Below are 27,670 nucleotides of genomic sequence, written 5' to 3' on the forward strand. Positions count from 1 at the left end.
ATATACCTGGTGTTGAGATACAGTGCAGAGTATCTTCCCGGTGCTGAGATACCGTACAGAGTATATACCTGGTGCTGAGATACAGTACAGAGTATATACCTGGTGCTGAGATACAGTACAGATTATATACCTGGTGCTGAGATACAGTACAGAGTATATACCTGGTGCTGAGATACAGTGCAGAGTATCTTCCCGGTGCTGAGATACCGTACAGAGTATATACCTGGTGCTGAGATACAGTACAGAGTATATACCTGGTGCTGAGATACAGTGCAGAGTATCTTCCCGGTGCTGAGATACAGTACAGAGTATATACCCGGTGCTGAGATACAGTACAGAGTATCTTCCCGGTGCTGAGATACCGTACAGAGTATATACCTGGTGCTGAGATACCGTACAGAGTATATACCTGGTGCTGAGATACAGTACAGAGTATATACCTGGTGCTGAGATACAGTGCAGAGTATCTTCCCGGTGCTGAGATACAGTACAGAGTATATACCCGGTGCTGAGATACCGTACAGAGTATATACCTGGTGCTGAGATACCGTACAGAGTATATACCTGGTGCTGAGATACAGTACAGAGTATATACCTGGTGCTGAGATACAGTGCAGAGTATATACCTGGTGCTGAGATACAGTACAGATTATATACCTGGTGCTGAGATACCGTACAGAGTATATACCTGGTGCTGAGATACAGTACAGATTATATACCTCGTGCTGAGATACAGTACAGAGTATATACCTGGTGCTGAGATACCGTACAGAGTATATACCTGGTGCTGAGATACAGTGCAGAGTATCCGGTGCTGAGATACAGTACAGAGTATATACCTGGTGCTGAGATACAGTACAGATTATATACCTGGTGCTGAGATACCGTACAGAGTATATACCCGGTGCTGAGATACAGGTATATACTTTTAAGGAAATCTATATGACTATATCTGTGTCACCGGGGGGGGTCTCACTGATGATGACATTGGGGTTCCCTGCAGCGGCGGTCGCACGTGTCTGGGGGGGGAGGAAACTTTAATGTCCAACTTCACTCAAACCCTGAAAAATCAGAAAACCTGAAGAGTTGTCCATAGTGACCTGCTGGGCCCGGGGCTCCTCCTACTGTATATACAGTCCTATGAAAAAGTTTGGGCACCCCTATTAATCTTAATCATTTTTAGTTCTAAATATTTTGGTGTTTGCAGCAGCCATTTCAGTTTGATATATCTAATAACTGATGGACACAGTAATATTTCAGGATTGAAATGAGGTTTATTGTACTAACAGAAAATGTGCAATATGCATTAAACCAAAATTTGACCGGTGCAAAAGTATGGGCACCTCAACAGAAAAGTGACATTAATATTTAGTAGATCCTCCTTCTGCAAAGATAACAGCCTCTAGTCGCTTCCTGTAGCTTTTAATCAGTTCCTGGATCCTGGATGAAGGTATTTTGGACCATTTCTTTCTACAAAACAATTCAAGTTCAGTTAAGTTTGATGGTGGCCGAGCATGGACAGCCCGCTCTCAAATCATCTGAAAACAAAGATTGTTGAACATAGTTGTTCAGGGGAAGGATACAAAACGTTGTCTCAGAAATTTAACCTGTCAGTTTCCACTGTGAGGAACATAGTAAGGAAATGGAAGACCACAGGGACAGTTCTTGTTAAGCCCAGAAGTGGCAGGCCAAGAAAAATATCAGAAAGGCAGAGAAGAAGAATGGTGAGAACAGTCAAGGACAATCCACAGACCACCTCCAAAGAGCTGCAGCATCATCTTGCTGCAGATGGTGTCACTGTGCATCGGTCAACTATACAGCGAACTTTGCACAAATAGAAGCTGTATGGGAGAGTGATAAGAAAGAAGCCGTTTCTGCACGTACGCCACAAATAGAGTTGCCTGAGGTATGAAAAAGCACATTTGGACAAGGCAGCTTCATTTTGGAAACAAAAATTGAGTTGTTTGGTTATAAAAAAAGGCGTTATGCATGGCGTCCAAAAAGAAACAGCATTCCAAGAAAAACACATGCTACCCACTGTAAAATTTGGTGGAGGTTCCATCATGCTTTGGGGCTGTGTGGCCAATGCCGGCACCGGGAATCTTGTTAAAGTTGAGAGTCGCATGGATTCCATTCAGTATCAGCAGATTCTTGAGAATAATGTTCAAGAATCAGTGACGAAGATGAAGTTACGCCGGGGATGGATATTTCAGCAAGACAATGATCCAAAACACCGCTCCAAATCCTCAGGCATTCATGCAGAGGAACAATTACAATGTTCTGGAATGGCCATCCCAGTCCCCAGACCTGAATATCATTGAACATCTGTGGGATGATTTGAAGCGGGCTGTCCATGCTCGGCGACCATCTAACTTAACTGAACTTGAATTGTTTGTCCAAAATCCCTTCATCCAGGATCCAGGAACTGATTAAAAGCTACAGGAAGCGACTAGAGGCTGTTATCTTTGCAAAAGGAGGATGTACTAAATATTAATGTCACTTTTCTGTTGAGGTGCCCATACTTTTGCACCGGTCAAATTTTGGTTTAATGCATATTGCACATTTTCTGTTAGTACAATAAACCTCATTTCAATCCTGAAATATTACTGTGTCCATCAGTTATTAGATATATCAAACTGAAATGGCTGCTGCAAACACCAAAATATTTAGAACTAAAAATGATTAAGATTAATAGGGGTGCCCAAACTTTTTCATAGGACTGTATATCCGTATATGTGCCATGGAGGGGTTACTATCGCTGTATGGGGATCTATAATTCCATGTATTCTATAGTTTATGTATTTTATCCCTTTTTTTGTGTCACAGGCTACATTTGCTTCAGTCTCGGCCCCTGTATTGTCTCTATTCATCCTCCTAGATATCTGTGTGTGCACTGAAGACAAGGCTTAGGAGTCCTAGACGTCTTCTCATGCGTCTACGGGAAGATTTCTCCTTATAATAAGCCGTAAGACGTTAATTTTGTGCTGATTTTTTATAGTTTTTAATGGCTGCAGTTCCTCTTTTTGGCCACCAGATGGAGCAAGGACTTGTTTGTCTGGCGGCCCCACCCTGAGTGACTCAGCGTGATGGAAGCTTCCTGCCTGACTTTTTTTTTTTTTTCTTCCTGACAAGGCAAGCTTTATTGTTAACGTTGTAGGAGACAAAAGTAACAACATATGGAGTAAGACGTGACGTAGTTTTTCGTGTGTGTTCCAGCTTTGTGTCCTGTCACATGACTGTAATGTGTGACTGATCTATAGACCTCGTGTCCATCAGTGTCACATAATACGGGGGCTTATATCACTTATTTTATCATATGTGGTGCAAAATGTACACAAATGTGCAGAAAACCCGCAGCGTTTGTGCTGCAGATTTTCGCACTTTTGCAATGTCCCTGCACAACTAGAAACTTGTATTTTCTGCTGTTGCAGATTTCCAGCACAGACGCGGTGGGTTTGCAGCACATACATCCCGTGCGGGTTTACCCTATAACATTTGCCTGGTTTTCTAGGGGGCTATAACGCACCCTGGGAGATTTGCTGACCGCTATGTGTGTGACAATAGTTCTGGTCTTCATCCACGTGACTGTCCATGTTGCAGCTGATATAGGGGCAGCCGTGTGCACATAGATGAGGATAGTTATAGGACAGCCGTGTGCACATAGATGAGGATAGTTATAGGACAGCCGTGTGCACATAGATGAGGATAGTTATAGGGGCTGCCGTGTGCACATAGATGAGGATAGTTATAGGGGCAGCCGTGTGCACATAGATGAGGATAGTTATAGGGACAGCCGTGTGCACATAGATGAGGATAGTTATAGGGGCTGCCGTGTGCACATAGATGAGGATAGTTATAGGGGCAGCCGTGTGCACATAGATGAGGATAGTTATAGGGACAGCCGTGTGCACATAGATGAGGATAGTTATAGGGACAGCCGTGTGCACATAGATGAGGATAGTTATAGGGACAGCCGTGTGCACATAGATGAGGATAGTTATAGGGACAGCCGTGTGCACATAGATGAGGATAGTTATAGGGGCAGCCATGTGCACATAGATGAGGATAGTTATAGGGACAGCCGTGTGCACATAGATGAGGATAGTTATAGGGACAGCCATGTGCACATAGATGAGGATAGTTATAGGACAGCCGTGTGCACATAGATGAGGATAGTTATAGGGACAGCCGTGTGCACATAGATGAGGATAGTTATAGGGGCTGCCATGTGCACATAGATGAGGATAGTTATAGGGACAGCCATGTGCACATAGATGAGGATAGTTATAGGGACAGCCATGTGCACATAGATGAGGATAGTTATAGGGACAGCCATGTGCACATAGATGAGGATAGTTATAGGGCAGCCATGTGCACATAGATGAGGATAGTTATAGGACAGCCGTGTGCACATAGATGAGGATAGTTATAGGGGCTGCCGTGTGCACATAGATGAGGATAGTTATAGGACAGCCGTGTGCACATAGATGAGGATAGTTATAGGGACAGCCAAGTGCACATAGATGAGGATAGTTATAGGGGCAGCCGTTTGCACATAGATGAGGATAGTTATAGGGCAGCCATGTGCACATAGATGAGGATAGTTATAGGGCTGCCATGTGCACATAGATGAGGATAGTTATAGGGGCAGCCGTGTGCACATAGATGAGGATAGTTATAGGGGCAGCCGTGTGCACATAGATGAGGATAGTTATAGGGGCAGCCGTGTGCACATAGATGAGGATAGTTATAGGGGCAGCCGTGTGCACATAGATGAGGATAGTTATAGGGACAGCCGTGTGCACATAGATGAGGATAGTTATAGGGACAGCCGTGTGCACATAGATGAGGATAGTTATAGGGGCAGCCGTGTGCACATAGATGAGGATAGTTATAGGGACAGCCGTGTGCACATAGATGAGGATAGTTATAGGGGCAGCCGTGTGCACATAGATGAGGATAGTTATAGGGACAGCCGTGTGCACATAGATGAGGATAGTTATAGGGGCAGCCGTGTGCACATAGATGAGGATAGTTATAGGGGCAGCCGTGTGCACATAGATGAGGATAGTTACAGGGGCAGGGAGGTTTGCGAGATAGAACCCGCACTTATTTCGGCGGGGTCATGGTGCTTGGTATAGTCTGGAGCGCCACGGCCTCATCAATCGGCTCGGACGACCACTGATCTGATACCGATGACTTCTCATAAGGATCGGCCAATGATATAACAATCTGTCGCCCCTGCCCGGTAGGAATTTATTTTATATAGGTGAACCTTGTTGGAATTACATTGGTTGGTCTCTGTGTCCTGCTTGTGGGGGCTCAGACCCCCCTCTAATGTCCCCCTTCAGTAAGTGAGTAGGCTTACGGGTCCTGGTGTAAAAGTGCGGCCCGGTCCTCCCTGCACTACAGCTCATACCCGTCCCTGATCCCGTCCCTTACATTTTACCAGCACTTATGGTTCCTTTTCCTTCTCTATCCGGGCCCAGATCGCCCTCATGTCTGTGCGCTCAGGCTTCCCATCCCCTGTCGGTGCCTCCACATGGTAATCCGTCCCCATGTCGTACCGCAGAATCCCTTCTTGATTACATAGTGCAGTAGGTCTGTGGTCACACTGCCACAGATTTGAATTAAAGGGGTTGTCCAAAACTACGTATTGATCGCTCAGATCTCCATTGCTGTGTACTCCTGGACCGTTCCTCTAAGTGTGACCTCTCTATTGCAGTGTGCAGTACGTTACACCTAGTCTATTGCCCTGATCCATACATTGTGCGGTATATACCCTGCACCCTGGTGCACAGACACTGGCTCCGATGCCTGTGGTGTCCTTGTGGGTGCTCAGGTACGTGACCACCGAGCCAGTACTCTAATATGGTGGGGCAGTGGTCCTGTAGTGAGACCATGACTTACAGCATCTTAGGTGACATCTTACTGTGCGGTTAATATTACATTGTTAATGATATAGCACCAACCTATACCGCAGCGCAGAATTCTCTGCTTATTGACTAGTTTTCGGTCCGGTTTGTCGCTCTGACCTATTTTAGGATGACGCCACTTTATACCGCCACTCTCTGCTTTATACCAGAAGATTCTCTAATTTTTTTCTTACATTTTTTTGCGATTTTCTTCCAATAAATGACACTATTTTATTCTGAGCTGCACTTTTACTTTTCAGCCACCAGGGGTGTGCAGTTGAGCTACTTTTGGCTCAGATGACTGCAGTGATGTCAGTGGTCGGGGATTGGCTGGCGCCCCGTCACCATGGAGACAGTCCTGCCCCCTTATCCACCGTGCAGCTGCGGCCCCCCCCTGTGCGCTCCCCACCCTGCCCCTCCTCCTCCTCCTCACTGACAAAAGCAGGAAGGCGCCATGTTTATTATAGAAACAATGATGTGCTGAGGCGCAGAGATCGCCCATCTGTCACCGCCCCGCGCCCCTCATACGTGTGCGAAACATTCCTCGCTGAATCACCGCAGATTACATTACGTGTAATGTGCTGCAGGCCTTAGTATATCCTATATCCTATCATATATATATATATATATATATATATATATATATATATATATATATATATACACTGTGTGTGGTTTATGTGTGTGTGTATTTAATCAATACATATACATACTCACACACCGTACACATACATACGTATATACACACACACACACACATATATATATATATATCACACACTGTACACATACATACGTATATACACATAGTATATGCACATACATACACATACACACGCACGTATATACACGCACACATATATACGCACATGCACATATATACACGCACATGCACGTATATACACATACACACGCACATATATACACGCACATGCACATATATACACGCACACGCTTATATATACGCACATATATACATACGCACGTATATACACACACATATATATACAGGCACATGCACATATATACACATATGTATATAAACATATGTATATACACGCACATATATACACATACACACGCACATATATACACATACATACGCACATATATACATATACATACGTCCATATATACTCATACACACACACATATATACACATACACACATATATACGCACATGCACATATATACACACACACGCTTATACAGTATATACGCACATATATACATACGTACGTATACACACACACACACACACACACACATATATATACACATGCACATATATACATACACGCATATATACACATACACACATATATACACATACACACGCACATATATACACATACACACGCACATATAAACACACGCACATATATACATATACATACGTCCATATATACTCATACACACGAACATATATACACACACTCACATATATATACACACGCACATATATACATATACACACACGTATACGCACACATTTACACGTACGCTCCTACAGGGTTAAACCTACCAGAAGTTTTTAAGATCCTTATAAATCGTCCTAAAAAAAGTTTTCTTTTTCCCCTATAACTTTCTAAATCTCCACCATATACTGCAGCGCTGTACAGTCCCTTTTAACCCTTCACCTCAGTCCCTGGACCGCACTACCGCATGTCCCCATCTCTCACGCACATTTGGGTCCGTTTCCGAGATCTTAAAGGTGTCGTCCGCTTTTCAGATCCGTATCACGAGCCGATGTTCCAACAAACATTCCGTATCCATTTGGGATCTCGTTGACGCGGGGTGAAGGTCGCCCGACTGCTGGTATATATGTATATGTCCGGAGCGGAGAACCACCACTGACTTACTATATCGTCGCTCTTTATCTGCACCGTTAACCCTTTGCTTTAGTATAATCGTTGTGGACCTGCCTGTGACCTTCCCCCCTCCATATTGAGTTTCTTTCTGCACACATGTGTTATTATACAGTACGTTATACATCTTATTCTATACGTTCCCTATAACGTCATTTATGTGCCATTACACTTTACACCTTTCTATCCCGCAGGGGGCAGCACAGACCCGGGCCAGGCTGCCTCTATTTTTATCCTCTTTCTTGCTTTGTAAAAGTTTGGTGACTCAGGCTGGGCGGGCAGAGCGACAGCTGGATGACTTTGGTTTTGCTCAGACAATAGTCCCATTATTCGGGGCCCCATAAAGGAAGCATTAAGAGTGATAAAGCGTAACTTCTTGGCGCGGAAGACGGCCGGCGATGGGATTCCCTTCAGGGATATTTCACGCAGTTGTCACACACTCCTCTTATTAATAGGGACATTGTTCCCACTCTTTGTCGGTTCGGTCCCCCCCCCCCCCCCGGCTCCTGCTCATTCACCTCCTATCTCAATTAACCTCATTTGTCGACGTGACCTGCTAATAGAGTTCTACGGGCGCGCAGTTCCCTCTTTCGGACAGCAGGGGTGTGCACTTGAGCCGCGCTGCAGACTTTTTAGCTATTTCTCGCACCGGGCCATTTTAAGTGCACTCTCCATTTTGTGTGAATGACGCAGACAGTAAAACGGATTCCCGGAGAGGGGTGGGGGGAAGGTGTCAGCGTGTCCTGTAATCTCTGCAGAGGACGGGCCGCGACTAATCCCGAACCACAGGCTCATTGTCATCTGTACGCTTTACACAGAATCCCTAAAGTGTGCGCCCCTGCCAGGGGGGCATCCTATATGCTGAATATTCATGAGCCGGGCTTTAGGGTTAACTGACCCCTGCTCTAATGCTTTATAGGACAGAGGCCGTGACCGCTCCCCCCCCCCTGTAATCTGCTGCAGATGTTGCGCACGAGCTGGCGGTGGCAGCTGTCTGCGGCGTGCCAACCACTTGTAGGAGCCGGATGGCAGCCAGCTGTTCCCTCTGCAGTCCTGACACGTTCTTCTTCTGCCTTTCATGTGGGTTAAAGACTCGCTTATGGTGGATTTCTCCCGACACATTTCTATACGTTACCCCGCACTCACAGCTGGCGCCGCCATCACAATGGGCCCTTGTGCAGGCCCCAATTCGACACCGAGTGCGCGCTCCCCGTGACTGGCGTGCGTTATGTACGTTGCAAGCAGTCGTTTTAATCTTAGAGATGGTGTTGGACCTGATCGAGAGCAAAGTTGGGTGACGGCCCCTATAAACGCCTATTTCGGCTCCGTATCCTCCCCGCCATTGATTTTAGTTGGAAATGTGCACAAATACGTAACCGGTCACGTACTAAAGGAGTGTCCGTGACCCAGGCAGGATGGATACTCATAACCCATCCACAGGAGAGGTCACCTGTATTAGATCGGTGGGGGTCTCACACCCGGATCCTGCACCGATCAGCTGCTGGAAGGTATATATAAGTTATGCATCTAGGGGCAGGCTCTGTACACTGTGTACAGCTTCCAGCCCTGTACACTGTATAGGTGCAGAGCTGCTTCTCTATTCCAGCAGACATATATATCAGACTGGTGCGGTCCCCCAACCGATCTGATACTCTGGTCTAGGTTATCCGTATCCTGGGTCGGAGAATACGACTATGACTAGGGTAGAGAGAGACTAAGTGCGTGTATCACATATATACTATATACCTATCTGTATGCCCCATTTATCTGACCATGAGGCCTGGGCTATCCTCCGCAGGCCCCTCGGCTGTCCATGTATGTATGACAAGGCCCTGCTATAATACTACATGTAATGTGTGAAGGCCTCATGTACCTTCCTTGGAGCAGGACGGATAGTTATAGGGGCTGTCTCTGGTGACAGTTCCTTATTCTTGGCGTCTGTATACGTCCTGTTCATCTTATTCTCTGCATTGAATATATATATATATATACTATATCTATTGTAGTGTGTGTGTGTAAACATATAGGATGTTATTGAGATGGGGCCTCATCCTGTCTTTCGTCACTCTATTACTCTTCCTGGACGTTTCCTCTCGCCTCCATGTAGGGTCACCGCACACACAGGGGTTTCCCGCTAGAATTACTGAATGGACATGACCCTTCCTGTTTCCCGTCCTCACATGGTTGTGAATGGCGGTTGTTGATCTTTCTTTCAGCGTTTCCCCGGAGTATATGCACATGGTTTCCGGGCAGGATGAGGAACATCTGCCAGTATATATATATATCACATCCTACACAACCCTGCGGCTCAGTGGTACATGGTGTCTAATATAACAAGGCTTGTACGTAACATTGGACCACAGGGAACAGAACCTTGCTTGGGCCTGGTCTTAAGGCCCTTACAGTATAAAAATGGCGGCCTGGGGATATACACCATGTACCATTTATTCATAGCACTGCTCCCCTGAGTCTCATATACTCTACACTGTAGACATACGGGTCTTGGGGTACTTCCAGATGGGATGGATACGCTACCGACTCGCAAGCGGAGTATTCGGACATCTTCGCACTGCGTCATTTGGCGCTGGTTTTAAGATGGAGCGTCACAACGTCACATGATCTGCTGAGGCCCAGTCACAGGCCCCAGTGGTCCCTGATGTCAGAAGACAGCATGGTGTCACGCCAGAGTTGGCAATGGCAGTTCCAATTTGGAAGTGCTCGGTTGGAACAAATCTTTAGTTCCCCGTGGCAGTTTCATGGGGACCTACAGGTAGAATCTCGCAAATATTGTTATAACCGAACCAATATAACCGGTCCCTACGAACACCTTGACACCCCCATTTCGGGGTCAGTGCACGTTGTGAAGCCTTCCCCTGTATAATCCCTACAATAATGGCGGAGTCTATGGGAATCTCTACAAGGACTGATGGATATCTGTACAGGGCCCATTGTCTGTACCATCGGCCCCCCCCCCTCCTCATTGCTCTGACCCCTCGGCCCATATAGGGTATTCTTATGCTATACAGGCCCGTCATGGTGTTTATCTTCACAGAGTTAATATAATCTATTCCTGACGTTGCAGAAGTTTCCACACCTGCATTGTCCATAGGAAATACAAAGAGAAATGTAAACCGATCCTGTATGACACCGAGACCAGAGATTTACTCGTCCCCCATATTACAAAATGGAGAAGTCTCCCAATTTTCTGCAACGCAAATTCTTAATCTATAGAGCGAACGTGGTATAAAACCGCCTGTGTAGTGACTATGAGTACAAGGTCTTAAAGGAGTTGTCACGGAAGCCTCTTACCCACATCCACAGGATAGAGGATATAAGTCAGATCACTGGGGATCGCTGGGTCTCCTGTGTGCCCGTTGCGAATAAAGTGTTGGTGCACTTGCATGACCAGATCCCCATTCACTTCTATGGGATTGTTGGAGGTTACCAGACCAGCCGCTCCATAGAAGTGGATGGAAAGTTCATGGAATTGCACCCACAGAGTTTTATTCACATGGAGCATACGGGGGAACTTCCAATCCCTGTTTTTCTGATCGCTGGGGCTCCCATCTTACTGGGTCCCCTGTGTGCCCCTTGCATGACCAGAACTCATTCACTTCTATGGGTTTGTCAGAGATGACCAGACCAGCCGCCCCATAGAACTGAATGGAAGTGCACCAGTTTTATTCCCATGGAGACATTGGGGACGCTTCCAATCCCTGTTTTTCTGATCGCTGGGGCTCCCATAATGAGATACAAGGATGAAAAGATTTTTTTCAGTCCATGGAAAGCACAAAGCTCTCTGCTTATGTAATAGTTGGCACATAATATGGCACCAGACCAGCCCTGTGACAATGATGGGCACGGTTATGAAATCCATACATGTAAGAGCAGGTTGTGTCTTATGTGGCTGAACCCGTTCCGGTCGTACAGGTGTGCCCCTTGTATCCCAGACTGGGTGTGGGCTCATTGTGGTGTGCGGTTTGGACGGCATCGCTTTAGCTGAAATGTTCAGTATTCAGTTTCCACTTAGGCTCTATTAACCCCTTCTTTTCACCCGCAGTCAAGAAAGAGCAAGAAGCCGAGGATAAGAAAGGCCCTCCAAAGAAAAAGGCAAAAGAACTCAAAGTGTTGGATCCAAAGACTGCCCAGAACCTGTGTAAGTATATACGGTGCCACAAGTATGCCCTACATGGTGGCATAAACTGTGCTGCTTATTTACAAGGACTTCCAGGTTCACAATTTAATAGGATAAGCCATAAATAATGGTAGAGGGTCCACTTTCGGCACCCCATCGACGCACTGTGTGACCAAGAGCTTCTTCTCTATAGACCTTCAGGTCATCTACTTGGCAGCTGTGCCGGGTGTTGTTGTTTTACCCCATTCACTTGCCTGCGACAAAGCTGCAAAATCATTGCTATATGTATAGCCTGCGGCGTGTACGGACCAGTGTGAACTGTGAAGAGAGCGCTTGGCCAAGTACTGACCGGTTAATAATATGTCTGTAATTTGTTCAGGGTTGAGGGAAAGCTGAATAGAGCAGTCTTCCTGCCCCAGTATATGTATAGCCTGTGGAGTGTATGGACCAGCGTGAACAGTGAAGAGACCATAGCGCTTGGCTGAGGACTGACCGGTTAATAATATCTCAGTACTTTGTTCAGGGTTGAGGGAAAGCTGAATAGAGCAGTCTCCCTGCCCCAGTATATGTATAGTCTGCGGAGTATACGAACCAGTGTGAACAGTGATAAGACCATAGCGCTTGGCCGAGGACTGACCGGTTAATAATACCTCTTTACTTTGTTCAGGGTTGAGGGAGAGCTAAATAGAGCAGTCTCCCTGTCCCAGTATATGTATAGCCTGCGGAGTGTACTGACCAGTGTGAACAGTGAAGAGACAATAGTGCTTGGCCAAGTACTGACCGGTTAATAATATCTCTGTATTTTGTTCAGGGTTGAGGGAAAGCTGAATAGAGCAGTCTCTCTGCCCCAGTACATGTATAGCCTGCGGAGTGTACTGACCAGTGTGAACAGTGAAGAGACAATAGTGCTTGGCCAAGTACTGACCAGTTAATAATATCTCTGTACTTTGTTCAGGGTTGAGGGAAAGCTAAATAGAGCAGTCTCCCTGCCCCAGTATATGTATAGCCTGCGGAGTATACGAACCAGTGTGAACAGTGATAAGACCATAGCACTTGGCTGAGGACTGACCGGTTAATAATACCTCTTTACTTTGTTCAGGGTTGAGGGAAAGCTTAGTAGCGCAGTCTCCCTTCCCCAACCATTGAAAAACACTCCAAACCATGAAGTGGCCCCTCCATGTTTCACTATAGGGACGGTATTGAGCAGATGTTTTGTGCTCCTGATATGATGCATAAAATCGTGGTCAAAAAAGTCCCAAGGTGTGGAAAAATTTCAAAGATGAAGACGAGAATTGGAGACCCCAAGAGCTGATTATGAAGTGTCATAGTAAAGGCTCTGAGTACTGAATGTCCATGAGAAATTTTTAGTTTTTTCTTTTTAATAAAATTGCAAAAAATTCCCTCTCCCGACGGTCACTTGAGTGCAGATCGATGGAGGAATACTGGGTTAGTTTTTATTTTTGGACAAGGCAATTTTTAGTTGCCCTGGCAAGAAATTCCACAGACGTCTATAGGAAAAAACATAATGTCCTGGAAATAAAAGTCTCCGGATCCTCCGCTGGTCTCGGCTCTTTTTGGACAGACTTTTGGTATTTTCCGTGAAGTGTGAATAAGACGTGTAACCTTGTGTGTGTGTATACTCCATAGAGCAGTGATCGCTTGTATATACGGTATTCTATATACCATCAGGTAGGTGACACTAACTCTACAGACCTTGTAAGATTCATTACAACCTTGACCGACGCCGTCTCCATACACACTAGTCACAGGACAACGAAGCAGATGGAGAGGTCGGGCAGACAATCCTCCCGCAGGGTCTCCGGCCGCACAATGAAGGTTTAGCCAAGTTTACTTTACAATGGCCCTCGCCCGCTGTCCAGCCCTCGGCATGTGGCCTGGTAGGTGAGGACGTGGCATATGGCACTGTATGGGGGAAGGTACGGCGACCATAGCTGGCCATGTACCCGTGTGCGAACTGACCCCGGGGGCTGAGAAATATAGCTGAACGGAACGTCCTCTATCTGTATACCTCACACCTCCTCTGTCTGTATACCGCTCACCTCCTCCATCTGTATACCTCACACCTCTTCCATCTGTATACCTCACACCTCCTCCATCTATATACCTCATACCTCCTCCATCTGTATACCTTACACCTCCTCTATCTGTATACCTCACACCTCTTCTATCTATATACCTCACATCTCCTCCATCTATATACCTCACACCTCCTCCATCTGTATAACTCACACCTCTTCCATCTGTATACCTCACACCTCCTCCATCTGTATACCTCACACCTCCTCCCAAATTCTCCTCTTGTATTGCCATCAATGGCCACATTAACAATAAGAAACCTTTCTACTAACCAATTGCCTGTGCTCCTGGCGCCTGCACCGTTCTCACTGATTCAGTGCAGCGGTCCCGGACCATGGGCACACATTGGTATCACTAAGCAGGGTCTTCTGAGACTCTAGGTAAGTATAAAGGAGTTTTTTTTAACACCGTCATCCATATTGTTGCAACAAGGTTATCCGGGACCATAAAGACCAACGCAGGCAGAAGGGGAGAGCTAGAAAATACAGAAGCATTTTACATGTAACACACGGCTACTGACAGACGCGGGTGCAAGTCCCGAGGCGGTACCGCTGTATACAGAGGATTGGGCCACAGTTTGTCATAGATAATATCTGGAAACCTGTTTTTTTTTTTTTTTTTTGTCCTAGTTTTTGTTGGTCTTGTATTTAGCGTTATCCATCGGTGACCCCTCTATTTCTCCTACACAGCGATCTACTTGGGCTCCTATCGGATGCCGTACGAGGAAATTAAAAATGTCATCCTTGAGGTTAATGAAGAAGTGCTGACAGAATCCATGATCTCAGTAAGTGGCCTCGGCTTGCTCCATCCAAAAAATTTGCGAGTCTTCATGGGATTTATTAGAAAATGTATACTGTCCCATTTCTAATCCCCAATATATACTTACTGGTGTTTGGTGTCACTTATTGGGTTTCTATATTCTCTTTCTAGAACCTTATTAAGCAGTTGCCAGAAGACGACCAACTCCAGGCCCTGGCGGAGTATAAGAGCGAATACAATGACCTGGCCGAGCCCGAGCAGTTCGGGATTGTGGTAAGGATGTGTTTGTCCTCTCGGAGGGTTACGTCACCCGTAATGTTGTTTGTCCTTCATTTCCTTCATTGTGACAAAGAACAATGGGAAATATATATGAGAACAGAGAATGTGTCATAGTGAAGCCGACCGCAGCAAGGAAGGAAGGCTGTGAAGACACAATGGAGGAGATGAAGCTAAATACGCACAAATACTGGCCGCACACCCACGTGGTCTTAAGACCTGATCTTAGTCCAAATTTCTTAGCCGGCATCAACCACAGTGATGGATCTGGTGCATGTAGACTAAGAATAGTAAATCTGCCCCAAGGTTTTATGACCTTGCACCAGAATTTGAGGCAGTCCTACTCCCTCCGCGTTGGCAAAATGAAGATGTGCGCCCGTCGCGGGGCCGTGTGCCCGCGCTGAAATCTCTTGTAGCTGGTGCTGATTTCAGGGATCGGTAAACTGGTGCAAACGATGATAAATCTGGCGCCAACCCTGCACCGCCCACCTTTAGGAAAGTGGCGAGGGCGGTGCGTACAAGTCATATTATACTGGCCCCATTGTGTTTCCTATTGGCAGTGATCTCTGTCCTGTTGCTATCTAAGATCCTTACTACAAACCGTATCCTCATCACCTATTTATAAAGGGGGTCTCGGGGTGTGAACGCCACAATACGAGGTTCTCCACCTCTATTATCCAGAATGGTACGGAAAACACGTCATTGGGTGCCGCCGTATCCGACGTTCGGCATTCCAAATATGCAACGCATAGCTGTTACGTGCCCTCTTTGACAAAGGATATTATAAATCCCCACTGTCAATTTATTCAGACATTTCCAGTAGGAATAACAGAGGAAACGGCACAATATAAAAAAAACTTTATTGAAGCAAATATATATATATATATATCCTTCCACAATCACAAGGTAATACTTATCTGCCGGTTAGATGGTGGGTGACCTACCTCTGGGGTCATGAATGGGGTGAGGGCGCCTGTGTCCGACGTCCCAATGGATTGTTGGGGGCTTTGTCTATCTGAGTAGCGTGGTAACTGTATATGTGACCACCACGTCATTCAGATACAGGACCCATGACCAGTTAGGGTGTCAGCAGTGGGACGACGGGATATGGGTAAGTGACAAGTTATGATTCAGATATTCAGCTCTGTATTTTTTTTTTTTTTTTATAGAGGTTGCAGGGTCCACTGTGGCCCCTGCAACCTCTATTTTTTTTTTTCTAGATTGTGAGCCCCACATAGAGCTCACAATGTACATTTTCCCCATCAGTATGTCTTTGGAGTATGGGAGGAAATCCATGCAAACACAGGGAGAACATACAAGCTCCTTGCGGATGTTGTTCCTGGCAGGATTCGAACCCAGGACTCCAGTGTTGCAAGGCTGCAGTGCTAACCACTGAGCCACCGTGTTGCCCCCAGATATTCAGCTCTATCCCAGTAACATGCATATGCTGCCCTTGTTTTATGTTTTAGATGTACGCGGTCCCCCGCTTAAGACCTCGCCTCAATGCCATCCTGTTTAAGCTCCTTTTTACCGAGCAAGTTGAAAACATCAAGCCGGACATCGTGTCAGTGACGGCCGCGTGCGAAGAGGTGAAAAAGAGCAAAAACTTCGCCACCCTCTTGGAAATCACCCTCCTCGTGGGCAACTTCATGAACGCCGGATCCAGGAATGCCGGAGCTTTTGGTTTTGACATCAGCTTCCTCTGCAAAGTAAGAGACCTCCTTAGTTCTAAGACCTATACGATAGAATGATGGCGGGGGGGTCACAGCGGGGAGACCCCAATCATCAGACACGTTGCTTCTATCCTGTCTATAGTGGGAGGACGCCATTCACTGAATCTTTTTGGGGGGAATTTTTGTCTCCTTTTAAAGCTTAAAGATACCAAGTCGGCCGACCAGAAGTCTACGCTGCTACATTTTCTGGCCGAGACCTGTGAGCAGGATTATCCCGATGCGTTACAGTTCCCGGACGAGCTGGTCCACGTAGAAAAAGCCAGCAGAGGTAAAATCTACGTTAGACCTGTGTGTAGCGTATAGGGATATGCCATTTGACATTTAGGATGACATCAGTATACATGGGGGGTTCCAATTTATTCTTTTCCGATGACGTGGAGCTCGATAGGACTTGTTTATCATTGGAACAGAATAGATCGGAAGCCCCCCATACACTTGACTGCATTTGGACATGCCCTCCCAATTCCCCCCCCCCGACCAACGCTGCAGACCCTGACTGTATAGGACCTATCCTACGTCTTCCTCCTGGCTCATGGTCTCGTATATGGGACCATAAAAATCCACTCTTGTGTGTATGGGGCCATAGAGAAGAAGAGATGAGTGAGTTGGTCGTGTGTATGAGGCCTAAGAGGAGAGCAGCACAGAACTCCTATGTAACAGAGTCTTCCTTATTTGTGTCCTTCGCATTCAGTTCTTTCTATGTCTGATACATTGTGTCCTGCGGGTTACGCACAGTCCGGAACATCTCAAGGTCTCCGATAACTCAGAATAAGACGTTCCATCTACAACATGTTAAAGAAAAATAATTCAGTATAAACATTAGATTAGATCCATTTTACTTCACGTTCCCATTTGTTTCTGTTACTTTTAGGGTTGAGCCGATCTTGACTTTTCAGGATCGATTTTGAAATCCGATTTCCGATCGAACCCGATCTCGATCCCAATTCCGATCCCAATGCAAGTCAATGGGATTTTTTTACTAATCAGAGATCGGATTTTAAAAACAATCCCATTCACTATACAGCATGGAGTCTAACAATTGAACGCTTTAATTGTTAGAATCCACGCTGTGTAGTGATTTTTTTAAATTATTAAGTAGCCAGAGGATTTTTTTTTTTAATCCTCTGGCTACTTAGTCCCCCCGGTGTCCACTTACCTGCAGAGATGGCTGGTCCGGTGCCGGTGTACTCTTTCTTTTCGCCTCGCTGCGCCCCGCCTCCCAGGTTAGGAAAGTGTGGGTGGGTAATGGGAGGGGAGACGTCATGTGTACCCGCCCACACTCTCCTAAGCCACAGGCCCCGCCTTCTTCCTAGCTCATTAACACTAACCTGGGAGTCGGGGCAGCGAGGCGAACGAGAACACCGGACCAGCCATTTCTGCAGGTAAGTAGCTACTAGAGCTGTTAGTTAGTCTCCCATTAGAATGAATGGACGAAGCCGGCGCACAGGGGTTAAGGCTGTGTGCCGGCTGCTTCCATTCATTCCTATGGAACCACAGCGGAGCCTTCACACTGAGTATACACACTTCACACTGAGCGTATACTCAGTGTGAAGGCTAACATTGTTCGTTTTACCCACAATGCTTGGCCAGTAGCAAAGTATTGTGGGAAATAATCACCGATCTCGATCCCACCTAAAAAGATCGTGATCGCTCAACCCTAGTTACTTTGTAGTTTAGTATTTTTAGATTACAGAATCTTCGGTGACGTTCAACAGATTTACGAATTCCGTCTAAAAAGTAAAGTAGACTATAGTAAAGTGTGGCGGATTATGCGAATATATCTCCGAAAAGCTATAGATTTATGTATAATGGTATAGGAACGCCCCTCCATTTCCTACTGTAGGACCCCAGTTCAAGACCCGCCACCACCCATAGTGAGTACTTGACAACCACTGTGTCTATGGCCCTTAAAGGGGTGTCCTCTTCTGTTTGGAAAGGGGCTGACCACAGACTGGACGTGCCAGTGTAAAAGCTTGGTGTTGGTTTGTGTCTCTTCCGACTCGTAGAAAGGAGATCCGAGTCTGAGCTTTTGCCCCATTTAAGTGGAACAGATCCATTGGAAAAGACTCGTTGCCCTTGATCTGTCCTTACATCTAATGGTAACCGGCAGAGATGCCAACTGGGTAGAGATGGCACTGCCAACCTATCAATACCACAGATGAAAGCCGGAACATCAATGGCCGGGCTTGTTGCTCTTCTCCACCCGTTCATCCTTATATCCCTTGCGTAGGAGGCCAGGACTATTATTACATGGCCGGCCTGTGTTACTCCATCAGTCCGGATACCTCACACTGTCTCTCTTTTGCTTCTGTAGTATCTGCCGAAACGTTGCAGAAGAATTTGGATCAAATGAAAAAACAGATTGCGGATCTTCAGCGAGACATTGAGAACTTCCCGGCCTCCGACAACGAGAAGGATAAGTTTGTGGAAAAAATGACTATATCCTTTAACCAGTGTTGACATCAGATACAGCATACCATACAGTACTAGTCATAGCATCAGGAATTAAAGGGGTATTCCGGCCTCTAATACATCTATAGGGTAGGTCGTCAGTATCTGATCAGTGCTGGCCCATCACCCGGACCCCGCACAGATCCGCAACCGGGAGTTGCTGCAGTGGACGGGGAAGTCAAGTAATAGGAGCCCCATCTGCCATATAGCGGTGTGACTGTTACCGTTTTTCTGATCCATAATAGAATTGAGAACCCTTAGGCTCCGGTCCTGTGGATTATATATTTCGCCCCTTCCCCTAACCTTGGTTTCACCCACTTGGTAAAAGCCTATTCGCACCTCCCGCCATGTTCCCTTGATCTATGAGAATATTCTCAGTCTACCGCCATATCTGTATTCCTTGACTTGATGTATCCCACATATTTGTCAAAGAGGCCCAAGAGCAGTACACAAAGCTATGTATGATGCACGAGAACATGGTGTCCTCCTTCCAGGAGCTGGGGCAATACTTTGTGTTTGACCCTAAGAAGGTCACCATTGAGGAGTTCTTCTCGGATATGAACAGCTTCCGGAACATGTTCGTGGTAAGGTTTAGAGGACGGGTCTACTGCCCCGGGTTATAACATATAGGGATTTATCAAACCCGTCCTGCAACCAATCACGGGGCAGCTTGTACTCTTTCGGAGCAGGTCAAGAAATGTAAGCTGAGCTGTGATTGGTTCCTAGGAGAAGTGAGGCCGATGTGGAGCTTCGAGGGGTCGCATAGAAACCTTACGGTCTAACGCCAGGACTGGGGCAGATATTAAAGGGGTTTGCCCATAGTGGATAGGAGGGAGTCCCATAGATCATAAATGTATCATCACTAGAAGCGGGGGCCTAAGTTGTCTCCTATAGACGTAGAATGGGGTCACAGGGATGGTCACAAGGGTTGAGGGATCGGATCCCAATCGGCGATCGAGCAAATTTCACGATCTGGATCGGCTGGAAAATGATCGGAAATCGGATTTAGAAATCTCAAGACCCTAAAAGTGACTTTTCCCATAGAGAAGCATTGACCAGGGTTGAGCGATCGGAAAAGATCGGATCCCGATCGGCGATCGAGTAAATTTCACGATCGGGATCGGCTGGAAAATGATTGGATTTTAAAATCGATCCTGAAATCTCAAGATCGGCTCAACCCTAATGGTCGCCCTTTACTGCCTTCATACAGTCAGCAGGAATTGGGGGGGCCTCTGACCCTGTTCTAGTGATGGATGGCGACCCCCAGAGATCCCGTATCCTGTCCAGTCTCGTACAAACCAGGATAGAGCCCCCAAACAGTAGTTATGATTGTCGGGGTCCCACTTAATTCACCTCTATGTGACTTATGGTGAGTCCAGTGCTTGGTCAGCCCCATAGTGAATCAAGGACTGGTCCGACATGCGCACCCACCACTCATTTTGAGACTCTGGATCGTGTGATCGTGGGGGGTCCCAAGGGGCTGAGCATTTATTACCTACCCCATTAGTATAGGGTAAGCGATTTCTTGTACAACCCTTTAACAATACATACATGACTCTTGGACTGTCTTGGGTATTTCTTTCAGGCGTTCCCCTTAATGGGGCTTGCTATGTCGATGGGTTTTCCTTAAGTTATAGGGAGGGTATAAACCTGTGAGACCATTTATATAGGATCTTTTTTATTTCGCCCTATAGCAAGCCGTCAAAGACAATCAGAAGAGACGCGAAGCGGAAGAGAAACTCCGGCGAGCCAAGCTGGCCAAGGAGAAGGCCGAGAAGGAGAAGCTGGAGAAGCAACAGAAGAAGGAGCAGCTGATAGACATGACTGCAGGTAATGGGGTCTCACCGCGCCCGGGCCGGGTACATGTATACATGGCCGCATCATTACCATCACTTGGGGTCAGAACAAGCCATATTTGTACCCGGATATAGCCCATCCCCCAAGATGAGTAGACGCTCTGGTCCCTAATAGGTGAATGGGGGTCTAGGCCTGACAAATAGTCTATGGCCATTCATCTTAGACCCAAATACGTACTGGTACCAAGGAAGCTTGGATATATAGTGTATACAGGTAACGCCACAGTCAAGTTACAGTGTAGTGAATGTGTTAAATGTCAAGTTAAGCTTTGCTCTATCCTTCGTTATAATTCCGTATTCTCACACAATACGCAGATCTCGCGGACGGCTGATACCGGCCATGGGATATAGCTATAGGAATCTAAATATGAAACCCGAGCCCTGGAGCTCCTTGTATACGCTCTATAGTATATTCGGGATTTCTAGAACCTTATTTGTATAACCCCGTGGCCCCTATAGGAATGTTTTCTTTGCAGAGGAGGACCCTGAGCACAAAGTGTAAGAGTCCCGGTTTCCATTACACACTATGGCTCACACTTTGCCTAATATTAATCCTCTGCAGATTTTCCAGATTTCGGACACGGACTAGTTTAGGTAATGGAATATTACACCCCACAGACAATGTCATTGCTTAGTAAGCAGGAATCTGAAGTCGTCTTCTTCTCCTCCTTCCTGGCTGAGTCGCTGCAGATCACTTGTTTTTCTGGCCGTCAGATATTTCCACTTCTCAGAAGAATGCAGAGTGTTATTCATGAGGCCGAGGCTTCCTGCTGCTCCCTGATGAAGGCCAGATGCTCTTTGTGCGGGAGCGAGAGCCGTAAAACACAGGGCTGTTAATATTACATAAGGCCGTGCAGTGCAGACTATGGCAGGTCCCATCATACAGTACATGGCGGCACATAAAGTCACATTTACGCTCCATGCATTTGCTTTGTCAGTGCACTAGCTGTGTTTTTCATGGCCAGCCCCTGACCCGTTATTTATTATGCCTGTGTCCGCCCGGGCCCACTGCGGGAAATGAATGGGTCCATGATGGACACGGACGATGCACAATCCCTACCATGCACATGTAGCCTTAGTGTCCAGTAACTCATCCATAGGTTTTCGGTGTCCCCTATTGTTCCTCCTTGTGCACATTGGTAATATCACAATGGACAGAACCTCACAGCACATAGAGGTACAACCGGAGCGAAGGAGCCGAAATAGAATCACTCCATACATAATGGTCTTCCTATAAGGCCTACCAGGGGCGGATTCAATCCATGGAGTGTGGGCTGGATTTCCCAAATTCTATTCCGAAGCCAGTCTCACATCGTCCTATTCCTAGTCACTATATCACCCAGGACTCTGTCCCGTTCGGTACTCCTGCCTTCAGTACAGGACAGTCCCATGGGGTGATGTGGTGAGATCGGGACCCCGACCACTGTCCACAAGAAACACACGGTCCATATTTAATAGTCTGAAACAGGCCTAAGGGTACAGCGGCTTGTAAGTGACCTTAAAGGGGTTTTCCAAGACCTTTTAATTGACCCTATTCTAAATATTTGTGCAGATTCGGCACCTGGGACCCCTGCTGATCAGCTCTTTTAGGCAGCAGGGACAATTCCTGAGCGTGGCTTCTGCTTCACAGCCCATGTGACGTCACATTCATCGGTCGTCGGCCTGGTCATATTTCAGTCCCATTCAAGTGAATGGGTTGAGCTGCGATACCAAGCACAGCTGCTGCATAAGTGTACGGTGCTGTGCTGAGGACGCTATACAGTGCACGTGAGCCTGAGTGTTGGACCAATCTTATCAATGAGCTATCTCATGATGCATCATCATTTAATGAGTCTTGGAAAACCCCTTAAGATTGCAAAGGTTGCCCCGTCAGTCCTGCAGGATACTGAATGTAGTTACCCAGGAATCCAGCGGGTTTTCTGTTTTGTATTGTGCACAGCCTGTGTATTACACGTAATGTTCTCTGCAGCTGGTGTTATAGAAAGGTCCTAATATCCGCAGTCGGTAGGTCGGGATATGGCCTGTATATACTGCATGCATGCACTAGAACTTGTGTGTTCATGCAAATCATACCGGGTCACATTTGCCTATTCGAAAGCCTCCTGTACACGTCTGTCTATTAGCCTACAGGTAACAGGCCTGGCCCTGCGATGGTTAATCTCTGTTTATAGAGTATACATGTATTAGAGGTTTACCATCAAACACTCTTAATGTAGGTCAGGGCTCGTGCCCGCATCCCTCCACCAGATGGCGACATTGGTTTTCTGCAGTCAGCGTGCCAATGACAGATGTTCTAAGATACGTTTATAGATTCAGGTTTCACGTGTTGCTATGGAGATAGCGAGGCAAGGACACCCATTATTTCAGGGTTAACCCTTGGTTTACTCAGAAAAATTCCCTTCTCGCCCGCTGAATGACTCAGTAAATGCAAACTGGGAAAAACCGTGACGTGCCGCAGACCGCAGAATGATCCCGACCTAGGACATCGAGTGCTTCCCCGTTACCGTACGCGACATTGATCGTTGCCTTCGGCTTTAGGACATTGCTCGCTGCATTATCCTTGCCACACAGTGGCGTGTTGTTTCCAGCAGAGGGCGCACGGGTCTTGTTATTGCTTTTCATCCAATATAACCTTTCACCCCTCCCCCCCCTGTTCCCTGAGCTTGTGCAATGCAGGCAGAGGGGAGGATGGTTCTGTGCTGCAGTGAAGGCCATAGAAACGTCAGGGAGAGGTTCCCATAACTCATGTTATCACCGCCGGCCCCCTCCTCCTGCTTTGGGCGCCCCTCCAGAGCGTGGGATTTCTTCCTTTTGTGCAGCTGATTCAGTGTGTGTAAGCGACACGTGCGCAACGCCTTGTATTTACTGACCGAGAATCCCTGCAAATAAGAAATTATTCCGATTATAGCCGGGGAATATTGTAGAGCGGGAAACACTACAAGTCCCAGCTTATGTACCACTGACCCAAATGTGTGCTGGTGCGTTCAGCCGTCTGCTCTGTGTACAAGGGCATGAGAGCGGAGCGCACACACGTGTAGTCATGCACACTCTGATTTCCCTCTAGGCCTAGACAACATCTTGGCAGCCCCCCAGCCCCCATCCTCAATTCATTAGCTTAATGGAGCTAAATAGGGGTCTGCGTGGACGTAGATCATATACAAGTCGCCTATATGTACAGCAATGGTTCCCGTACCGGTGCATTGAGGGTACATCAATGGGTGCCGATGGAAGGGTACTGGTTTGTATAGGGTTAATGGATCCGCTGTTTGGGATCCATTACTTAACCTGAACCCAAAGCCATTGCATCTGTTTTTAGGAGATCTGTGCACTAGGCCTCTCTATAACTGCGATGTGACTGTACCCCGCACGGAGGGATTTGGGCCCCGCAGCAGATAATCAGCCCCAAATCCCTCTGTGTGAACGGCCATAAACCTGAGTGTCTAATCTATGGACTGAATTGTTTTTCCTGCGTTTCGTTGCAGAGGGTGACGAGACCGGAGTGATGGACAGTCTACTAGAGGCCCTGCAGTCCGGAGCCGCCTTCAGGAGAAAACGGGGCCCGCGCCAAGGTAATGCCCGGAAATCCAAGACCTTGCTGACCGCTTCATAAGACGTCTCGCTTTCCTATTGTAGTGCGCAGACTGTCACAGTCCCATTCACTGTGACGTCCGAACCCTCATAGTCTAATAGACAACAAGACAACAAAGCCAAACGGCAAGGCTCGGGTTTTGCAGACACTTTTCACTTTCTTCTGTATGTTTGTTCATGACCGGACACGACTGTCTCGCTGCTGACTAATTAATGACTCTCTTATTGCAGGTTAGTGAGTCAGTGCAGGGTGCGGTAGGTGCTGCGCTTAGGACCGGGCTGCCCCAATCCTTCCTGGATGGATGGCTTCCGTCTTGTGAATAATTCTGCCTAGATGCGGTGAACAGTAGGGGGCAGCACGGCACCTTTATGCCCAGGGCAGCCAGTGTCATTTATTTTACACAGTTATGTGTCCTGTCTCTTTAAATGGAGGCTACATGGATGTGACATCATTGGTAGTAAGGCCGGATCAGTTCAGCTTCCTTATTTCCACCTCAGAGACCCCTTTACGGCCCAGTCAATGCCCAAAAGGGATGGAACGGAGGGTCCGACACATGAGGAGAGAACCAGGAATAGGCGACCCCACCCTGGTCAACCTAACCAGTTTCCCTGGAAAACCTCTTTAAGACCATGGTAGAAATCTAGACGTGACATCTTAGGAATATGTCGCCTGTTCATACCAGAGATCCCATAGTGCACCAGTATAAACCAGTGAGATGTGGCGGTGCGATGAATCCAGGCATTGTGCTGCTGTCAGGGACACACTATGAAGTCATCATGGGTTTTCCAGGGTCATGGTCAGACCCGATGATAACGAATAAATTAGTCACCGTCCTGTAGATAAGAACAAGTCCGGTGCGTGAGAAGATGGCGGAGACATGACCGGCGTTGTGTACAGTGGGGCCGCGCTGGGACAGGTCGGACGGATGGACGTTGTCTTCTCTTAATCCTCTATTTCTTCCCATCAGGCTCTCTCCTGTCCCTCAGTGAGGAGGAGGAGCAGGTAACGAGACCTGGTAACGCGGGTGCATTCGTGTGACGTGTTTGTGCCCATAACAATTTGTCCTTCTTTTTTTTTTTTTTTTTGTTATTGCTTAACATAGCCACCGTTTCCATTTTGTTTTCTGATTTTGACCCGTTCTTGTATGACCGGTATTATCGCTAACATAGATGGCGAAGCATGAAATTGTGCGGAGCCAAGTAACACTAAAGGATGGATTGAGAGATGAAGGTTACTTGTGTAGATGGACGCCCACAGATCTGATATTTGTGACCTGACACCCAGCAGCCCCATGGATTACCTGTTGTCAGCAGCGGACGCACAGAGAATGGAGCAGGAAGCAGACAGTGGTGTTCTGCAGTACCTGTTCTGGCCACTACATAGAGAACGGCGCTGTCTGTTTTGTGCTCCATTCTCTGTGTGACAACCGCTAATCCATGGGGTGATCAGAGGGTGTCAGACCCCCACTCATCTAATATCCCAAGGATAGGCCATCAATATTTTAGGCCAAAAAACGGCTGTCATTGGCTTTATTTACCAAAATTTTATAAATTTCCATGCAACGCAGTTCGCAGATACCAAGAAGGGCACAGGTGTCAGCCAGCGCCATATTACCAGTTACATCTCTCAAACCACATGCAGATTTTGGTGTTGCAGATTCGGTGACTTGCACTCCGTTAACTACTTATGTACTGTAATCTGCTCTGTGCTATGAGACCGGGAGCTTGAACCCCATAGTCACAGGATTCTCTGTAGTCGCAGGACTCCCCGCAGTCACAGGACTCCCCGCAGTCACAGGACTCCCCGCAGTCACAGGACTCCCCGCAGTCACAGGACACTCCCCGCAGTCTCACAGGACACTCCCCGCAGTCTCACAGGACACTCCCCGCAGTCTCACAGGACTCCCCGCAGTCTCACAGGACTCCCCGCAGTCTCACAGGACTCCCCGCAGTCTCACAGGACTCCCCGCAGTCTCACAGGACTCCCCGCAGTCTCACAGGACTCCCCGCAGTCTCACAGGTCTCCCCGCAGTCGCAGGTCTCCCCGCAGTCGCAGGACTCCCCGCAGTCGCAGGACTCCCCGCAGTCACAGGACTATTTTGTCTATATCTGTGGGTGGAGTGTCAACATGTATACAAACACCCAATGCAACATCAACAAACCACCACCAAACGTTGCCCTTCACTGCAGCCCCTACATGGAGGATCGGGGACATTTTTTGTCACAGATTTTGCTGCTGTTTTTTGAGCCAGTAATGACGTTATGAAACCTTTTGGTTTTGGCTGAAAAATGGCAGCAAAATCTGCAATAAAGACCCAGCTTTTCTGCCATGAGGGGTCTCTGCTTAAAGGGATTTCTCGCATTAAAATATTAATGACCTGTGCAGTATGTTAGGTCATCAATATCAGATTGGAGGGGTCTGACACCCGGCGTCCCCACCAATCGGCTGTTACATGTTGCAGGCCAGTGATGGCACATTCAGTAGTCGCATGACCTGTTTGCAGCTCAGTCGGTTCAAGAGAATGGGGCTGCGCTGCAATACCCGAGCACAGTCGCTATAGGATGTAGGACACTGTGCGGAGAGTCTACAACACTCATTTGAAGGTGTCAGCGTCTTCATGTGTCCGAATCCCCCCTTCCCCATCGCCAATCTGACATTGATGACCCAGGTCATCAGTATTAACATGGAACTTGGCCCTTAAGAAACCCAGACGGACATTTCTGTCTGAGTGAAAACATTCTCATCATTGCCCATTTTCTTGACATGATCCCAAGATTTCCTTCACCTAAACATGGAATAAAAGGAACTCGGGTCCTTCAGCTTTGCTTGGTGGTAAATCTCTGGCCGACACATCCATCGCTATCAGTACCTTATGGATTCGGCAACAATTGGGAACCAATGATTAGACCTCTTCACTAGAGATGAGCGAACACTGTTCAGATCAGCCGTTTCGAACAGCACGCTCCCATTGAAATGAATGGGAAGCACCT

General features: G+C 47.0%; 1 protein-coding gene across 3 annotated transcripts in view; it reads left to right on the forward strand.

Annotated features, from left to right (window-relative positions):
* Nucleotides 1–27,670, forward strand: part of DIAPH1 (diaphanous related formin 1) — a 152,654-nt gene that overhangs the window by 120,895 nt on the left and 4,089 nt on the right. For 2 of the 3 annotated variants that reach the window (XM_075275283.1, XM_075275284.1), the window contains 9 exons: nucleotides 11,845–11,940; nucleotides 14,706–14,800; nucleotides 14,947–15,048; nucleotides 16,521–16,760; nucleotides 16,923–17,052; nucleotides 19,099–19,223; nucleotides 19,655–19,819; nucleotides 20,930–21,065; nucleotides 24,574–24,660. In XM_075275283.1, coding sequence (XP_075131384.1) covers nucleotides 11,845–11,940; nucleotides 14,706–14,800; nucleotides 14,947–15,048; nucleotides 16,521–16,760; nucleotides 16,923–17,052; nucleotides 19,099–19,223; nucleotides 19,655–19,819; nucleotides 20,930–21,065; nucleotides 24,574–24,660 — 1,176 coding nt within the window. Of the gene's footprint in view, nucleotides 1–11,844; nucleotides 11,941–14,705; nucleotides 14,801–14,946; nucleotides 15,049–16,520; nucleotides 16,761–16,922; nucleotides 17,053–19,098; nucleotides 19,224–19,654; nucleotides 19,820–20,929; nucleotides 21,066–24,573; nucleotides 24,661–25,647; nucleotides 25,683–27,670 lie in introns of all 3 variants that reach the window. The other variant, XM_075275285.1, reaches the window with a different exon arrangement.

Source organism: Leptodactylus fuscus, chromosome 5, assembly GCF_031893055.1.
Source record: "Leptodactylus fuscus isolate aLepFus1 chromosome 5, aLepFus1.hap2, whole genome shotgun sequence".
Classification (NCBI taxonomy): domain Eukaryota; kingdom Metazoa; phylum Chordata; class Amphibia; order Anura; family Leptodactylidae; genus Leptodactylus; species Leptodactylus fuscus.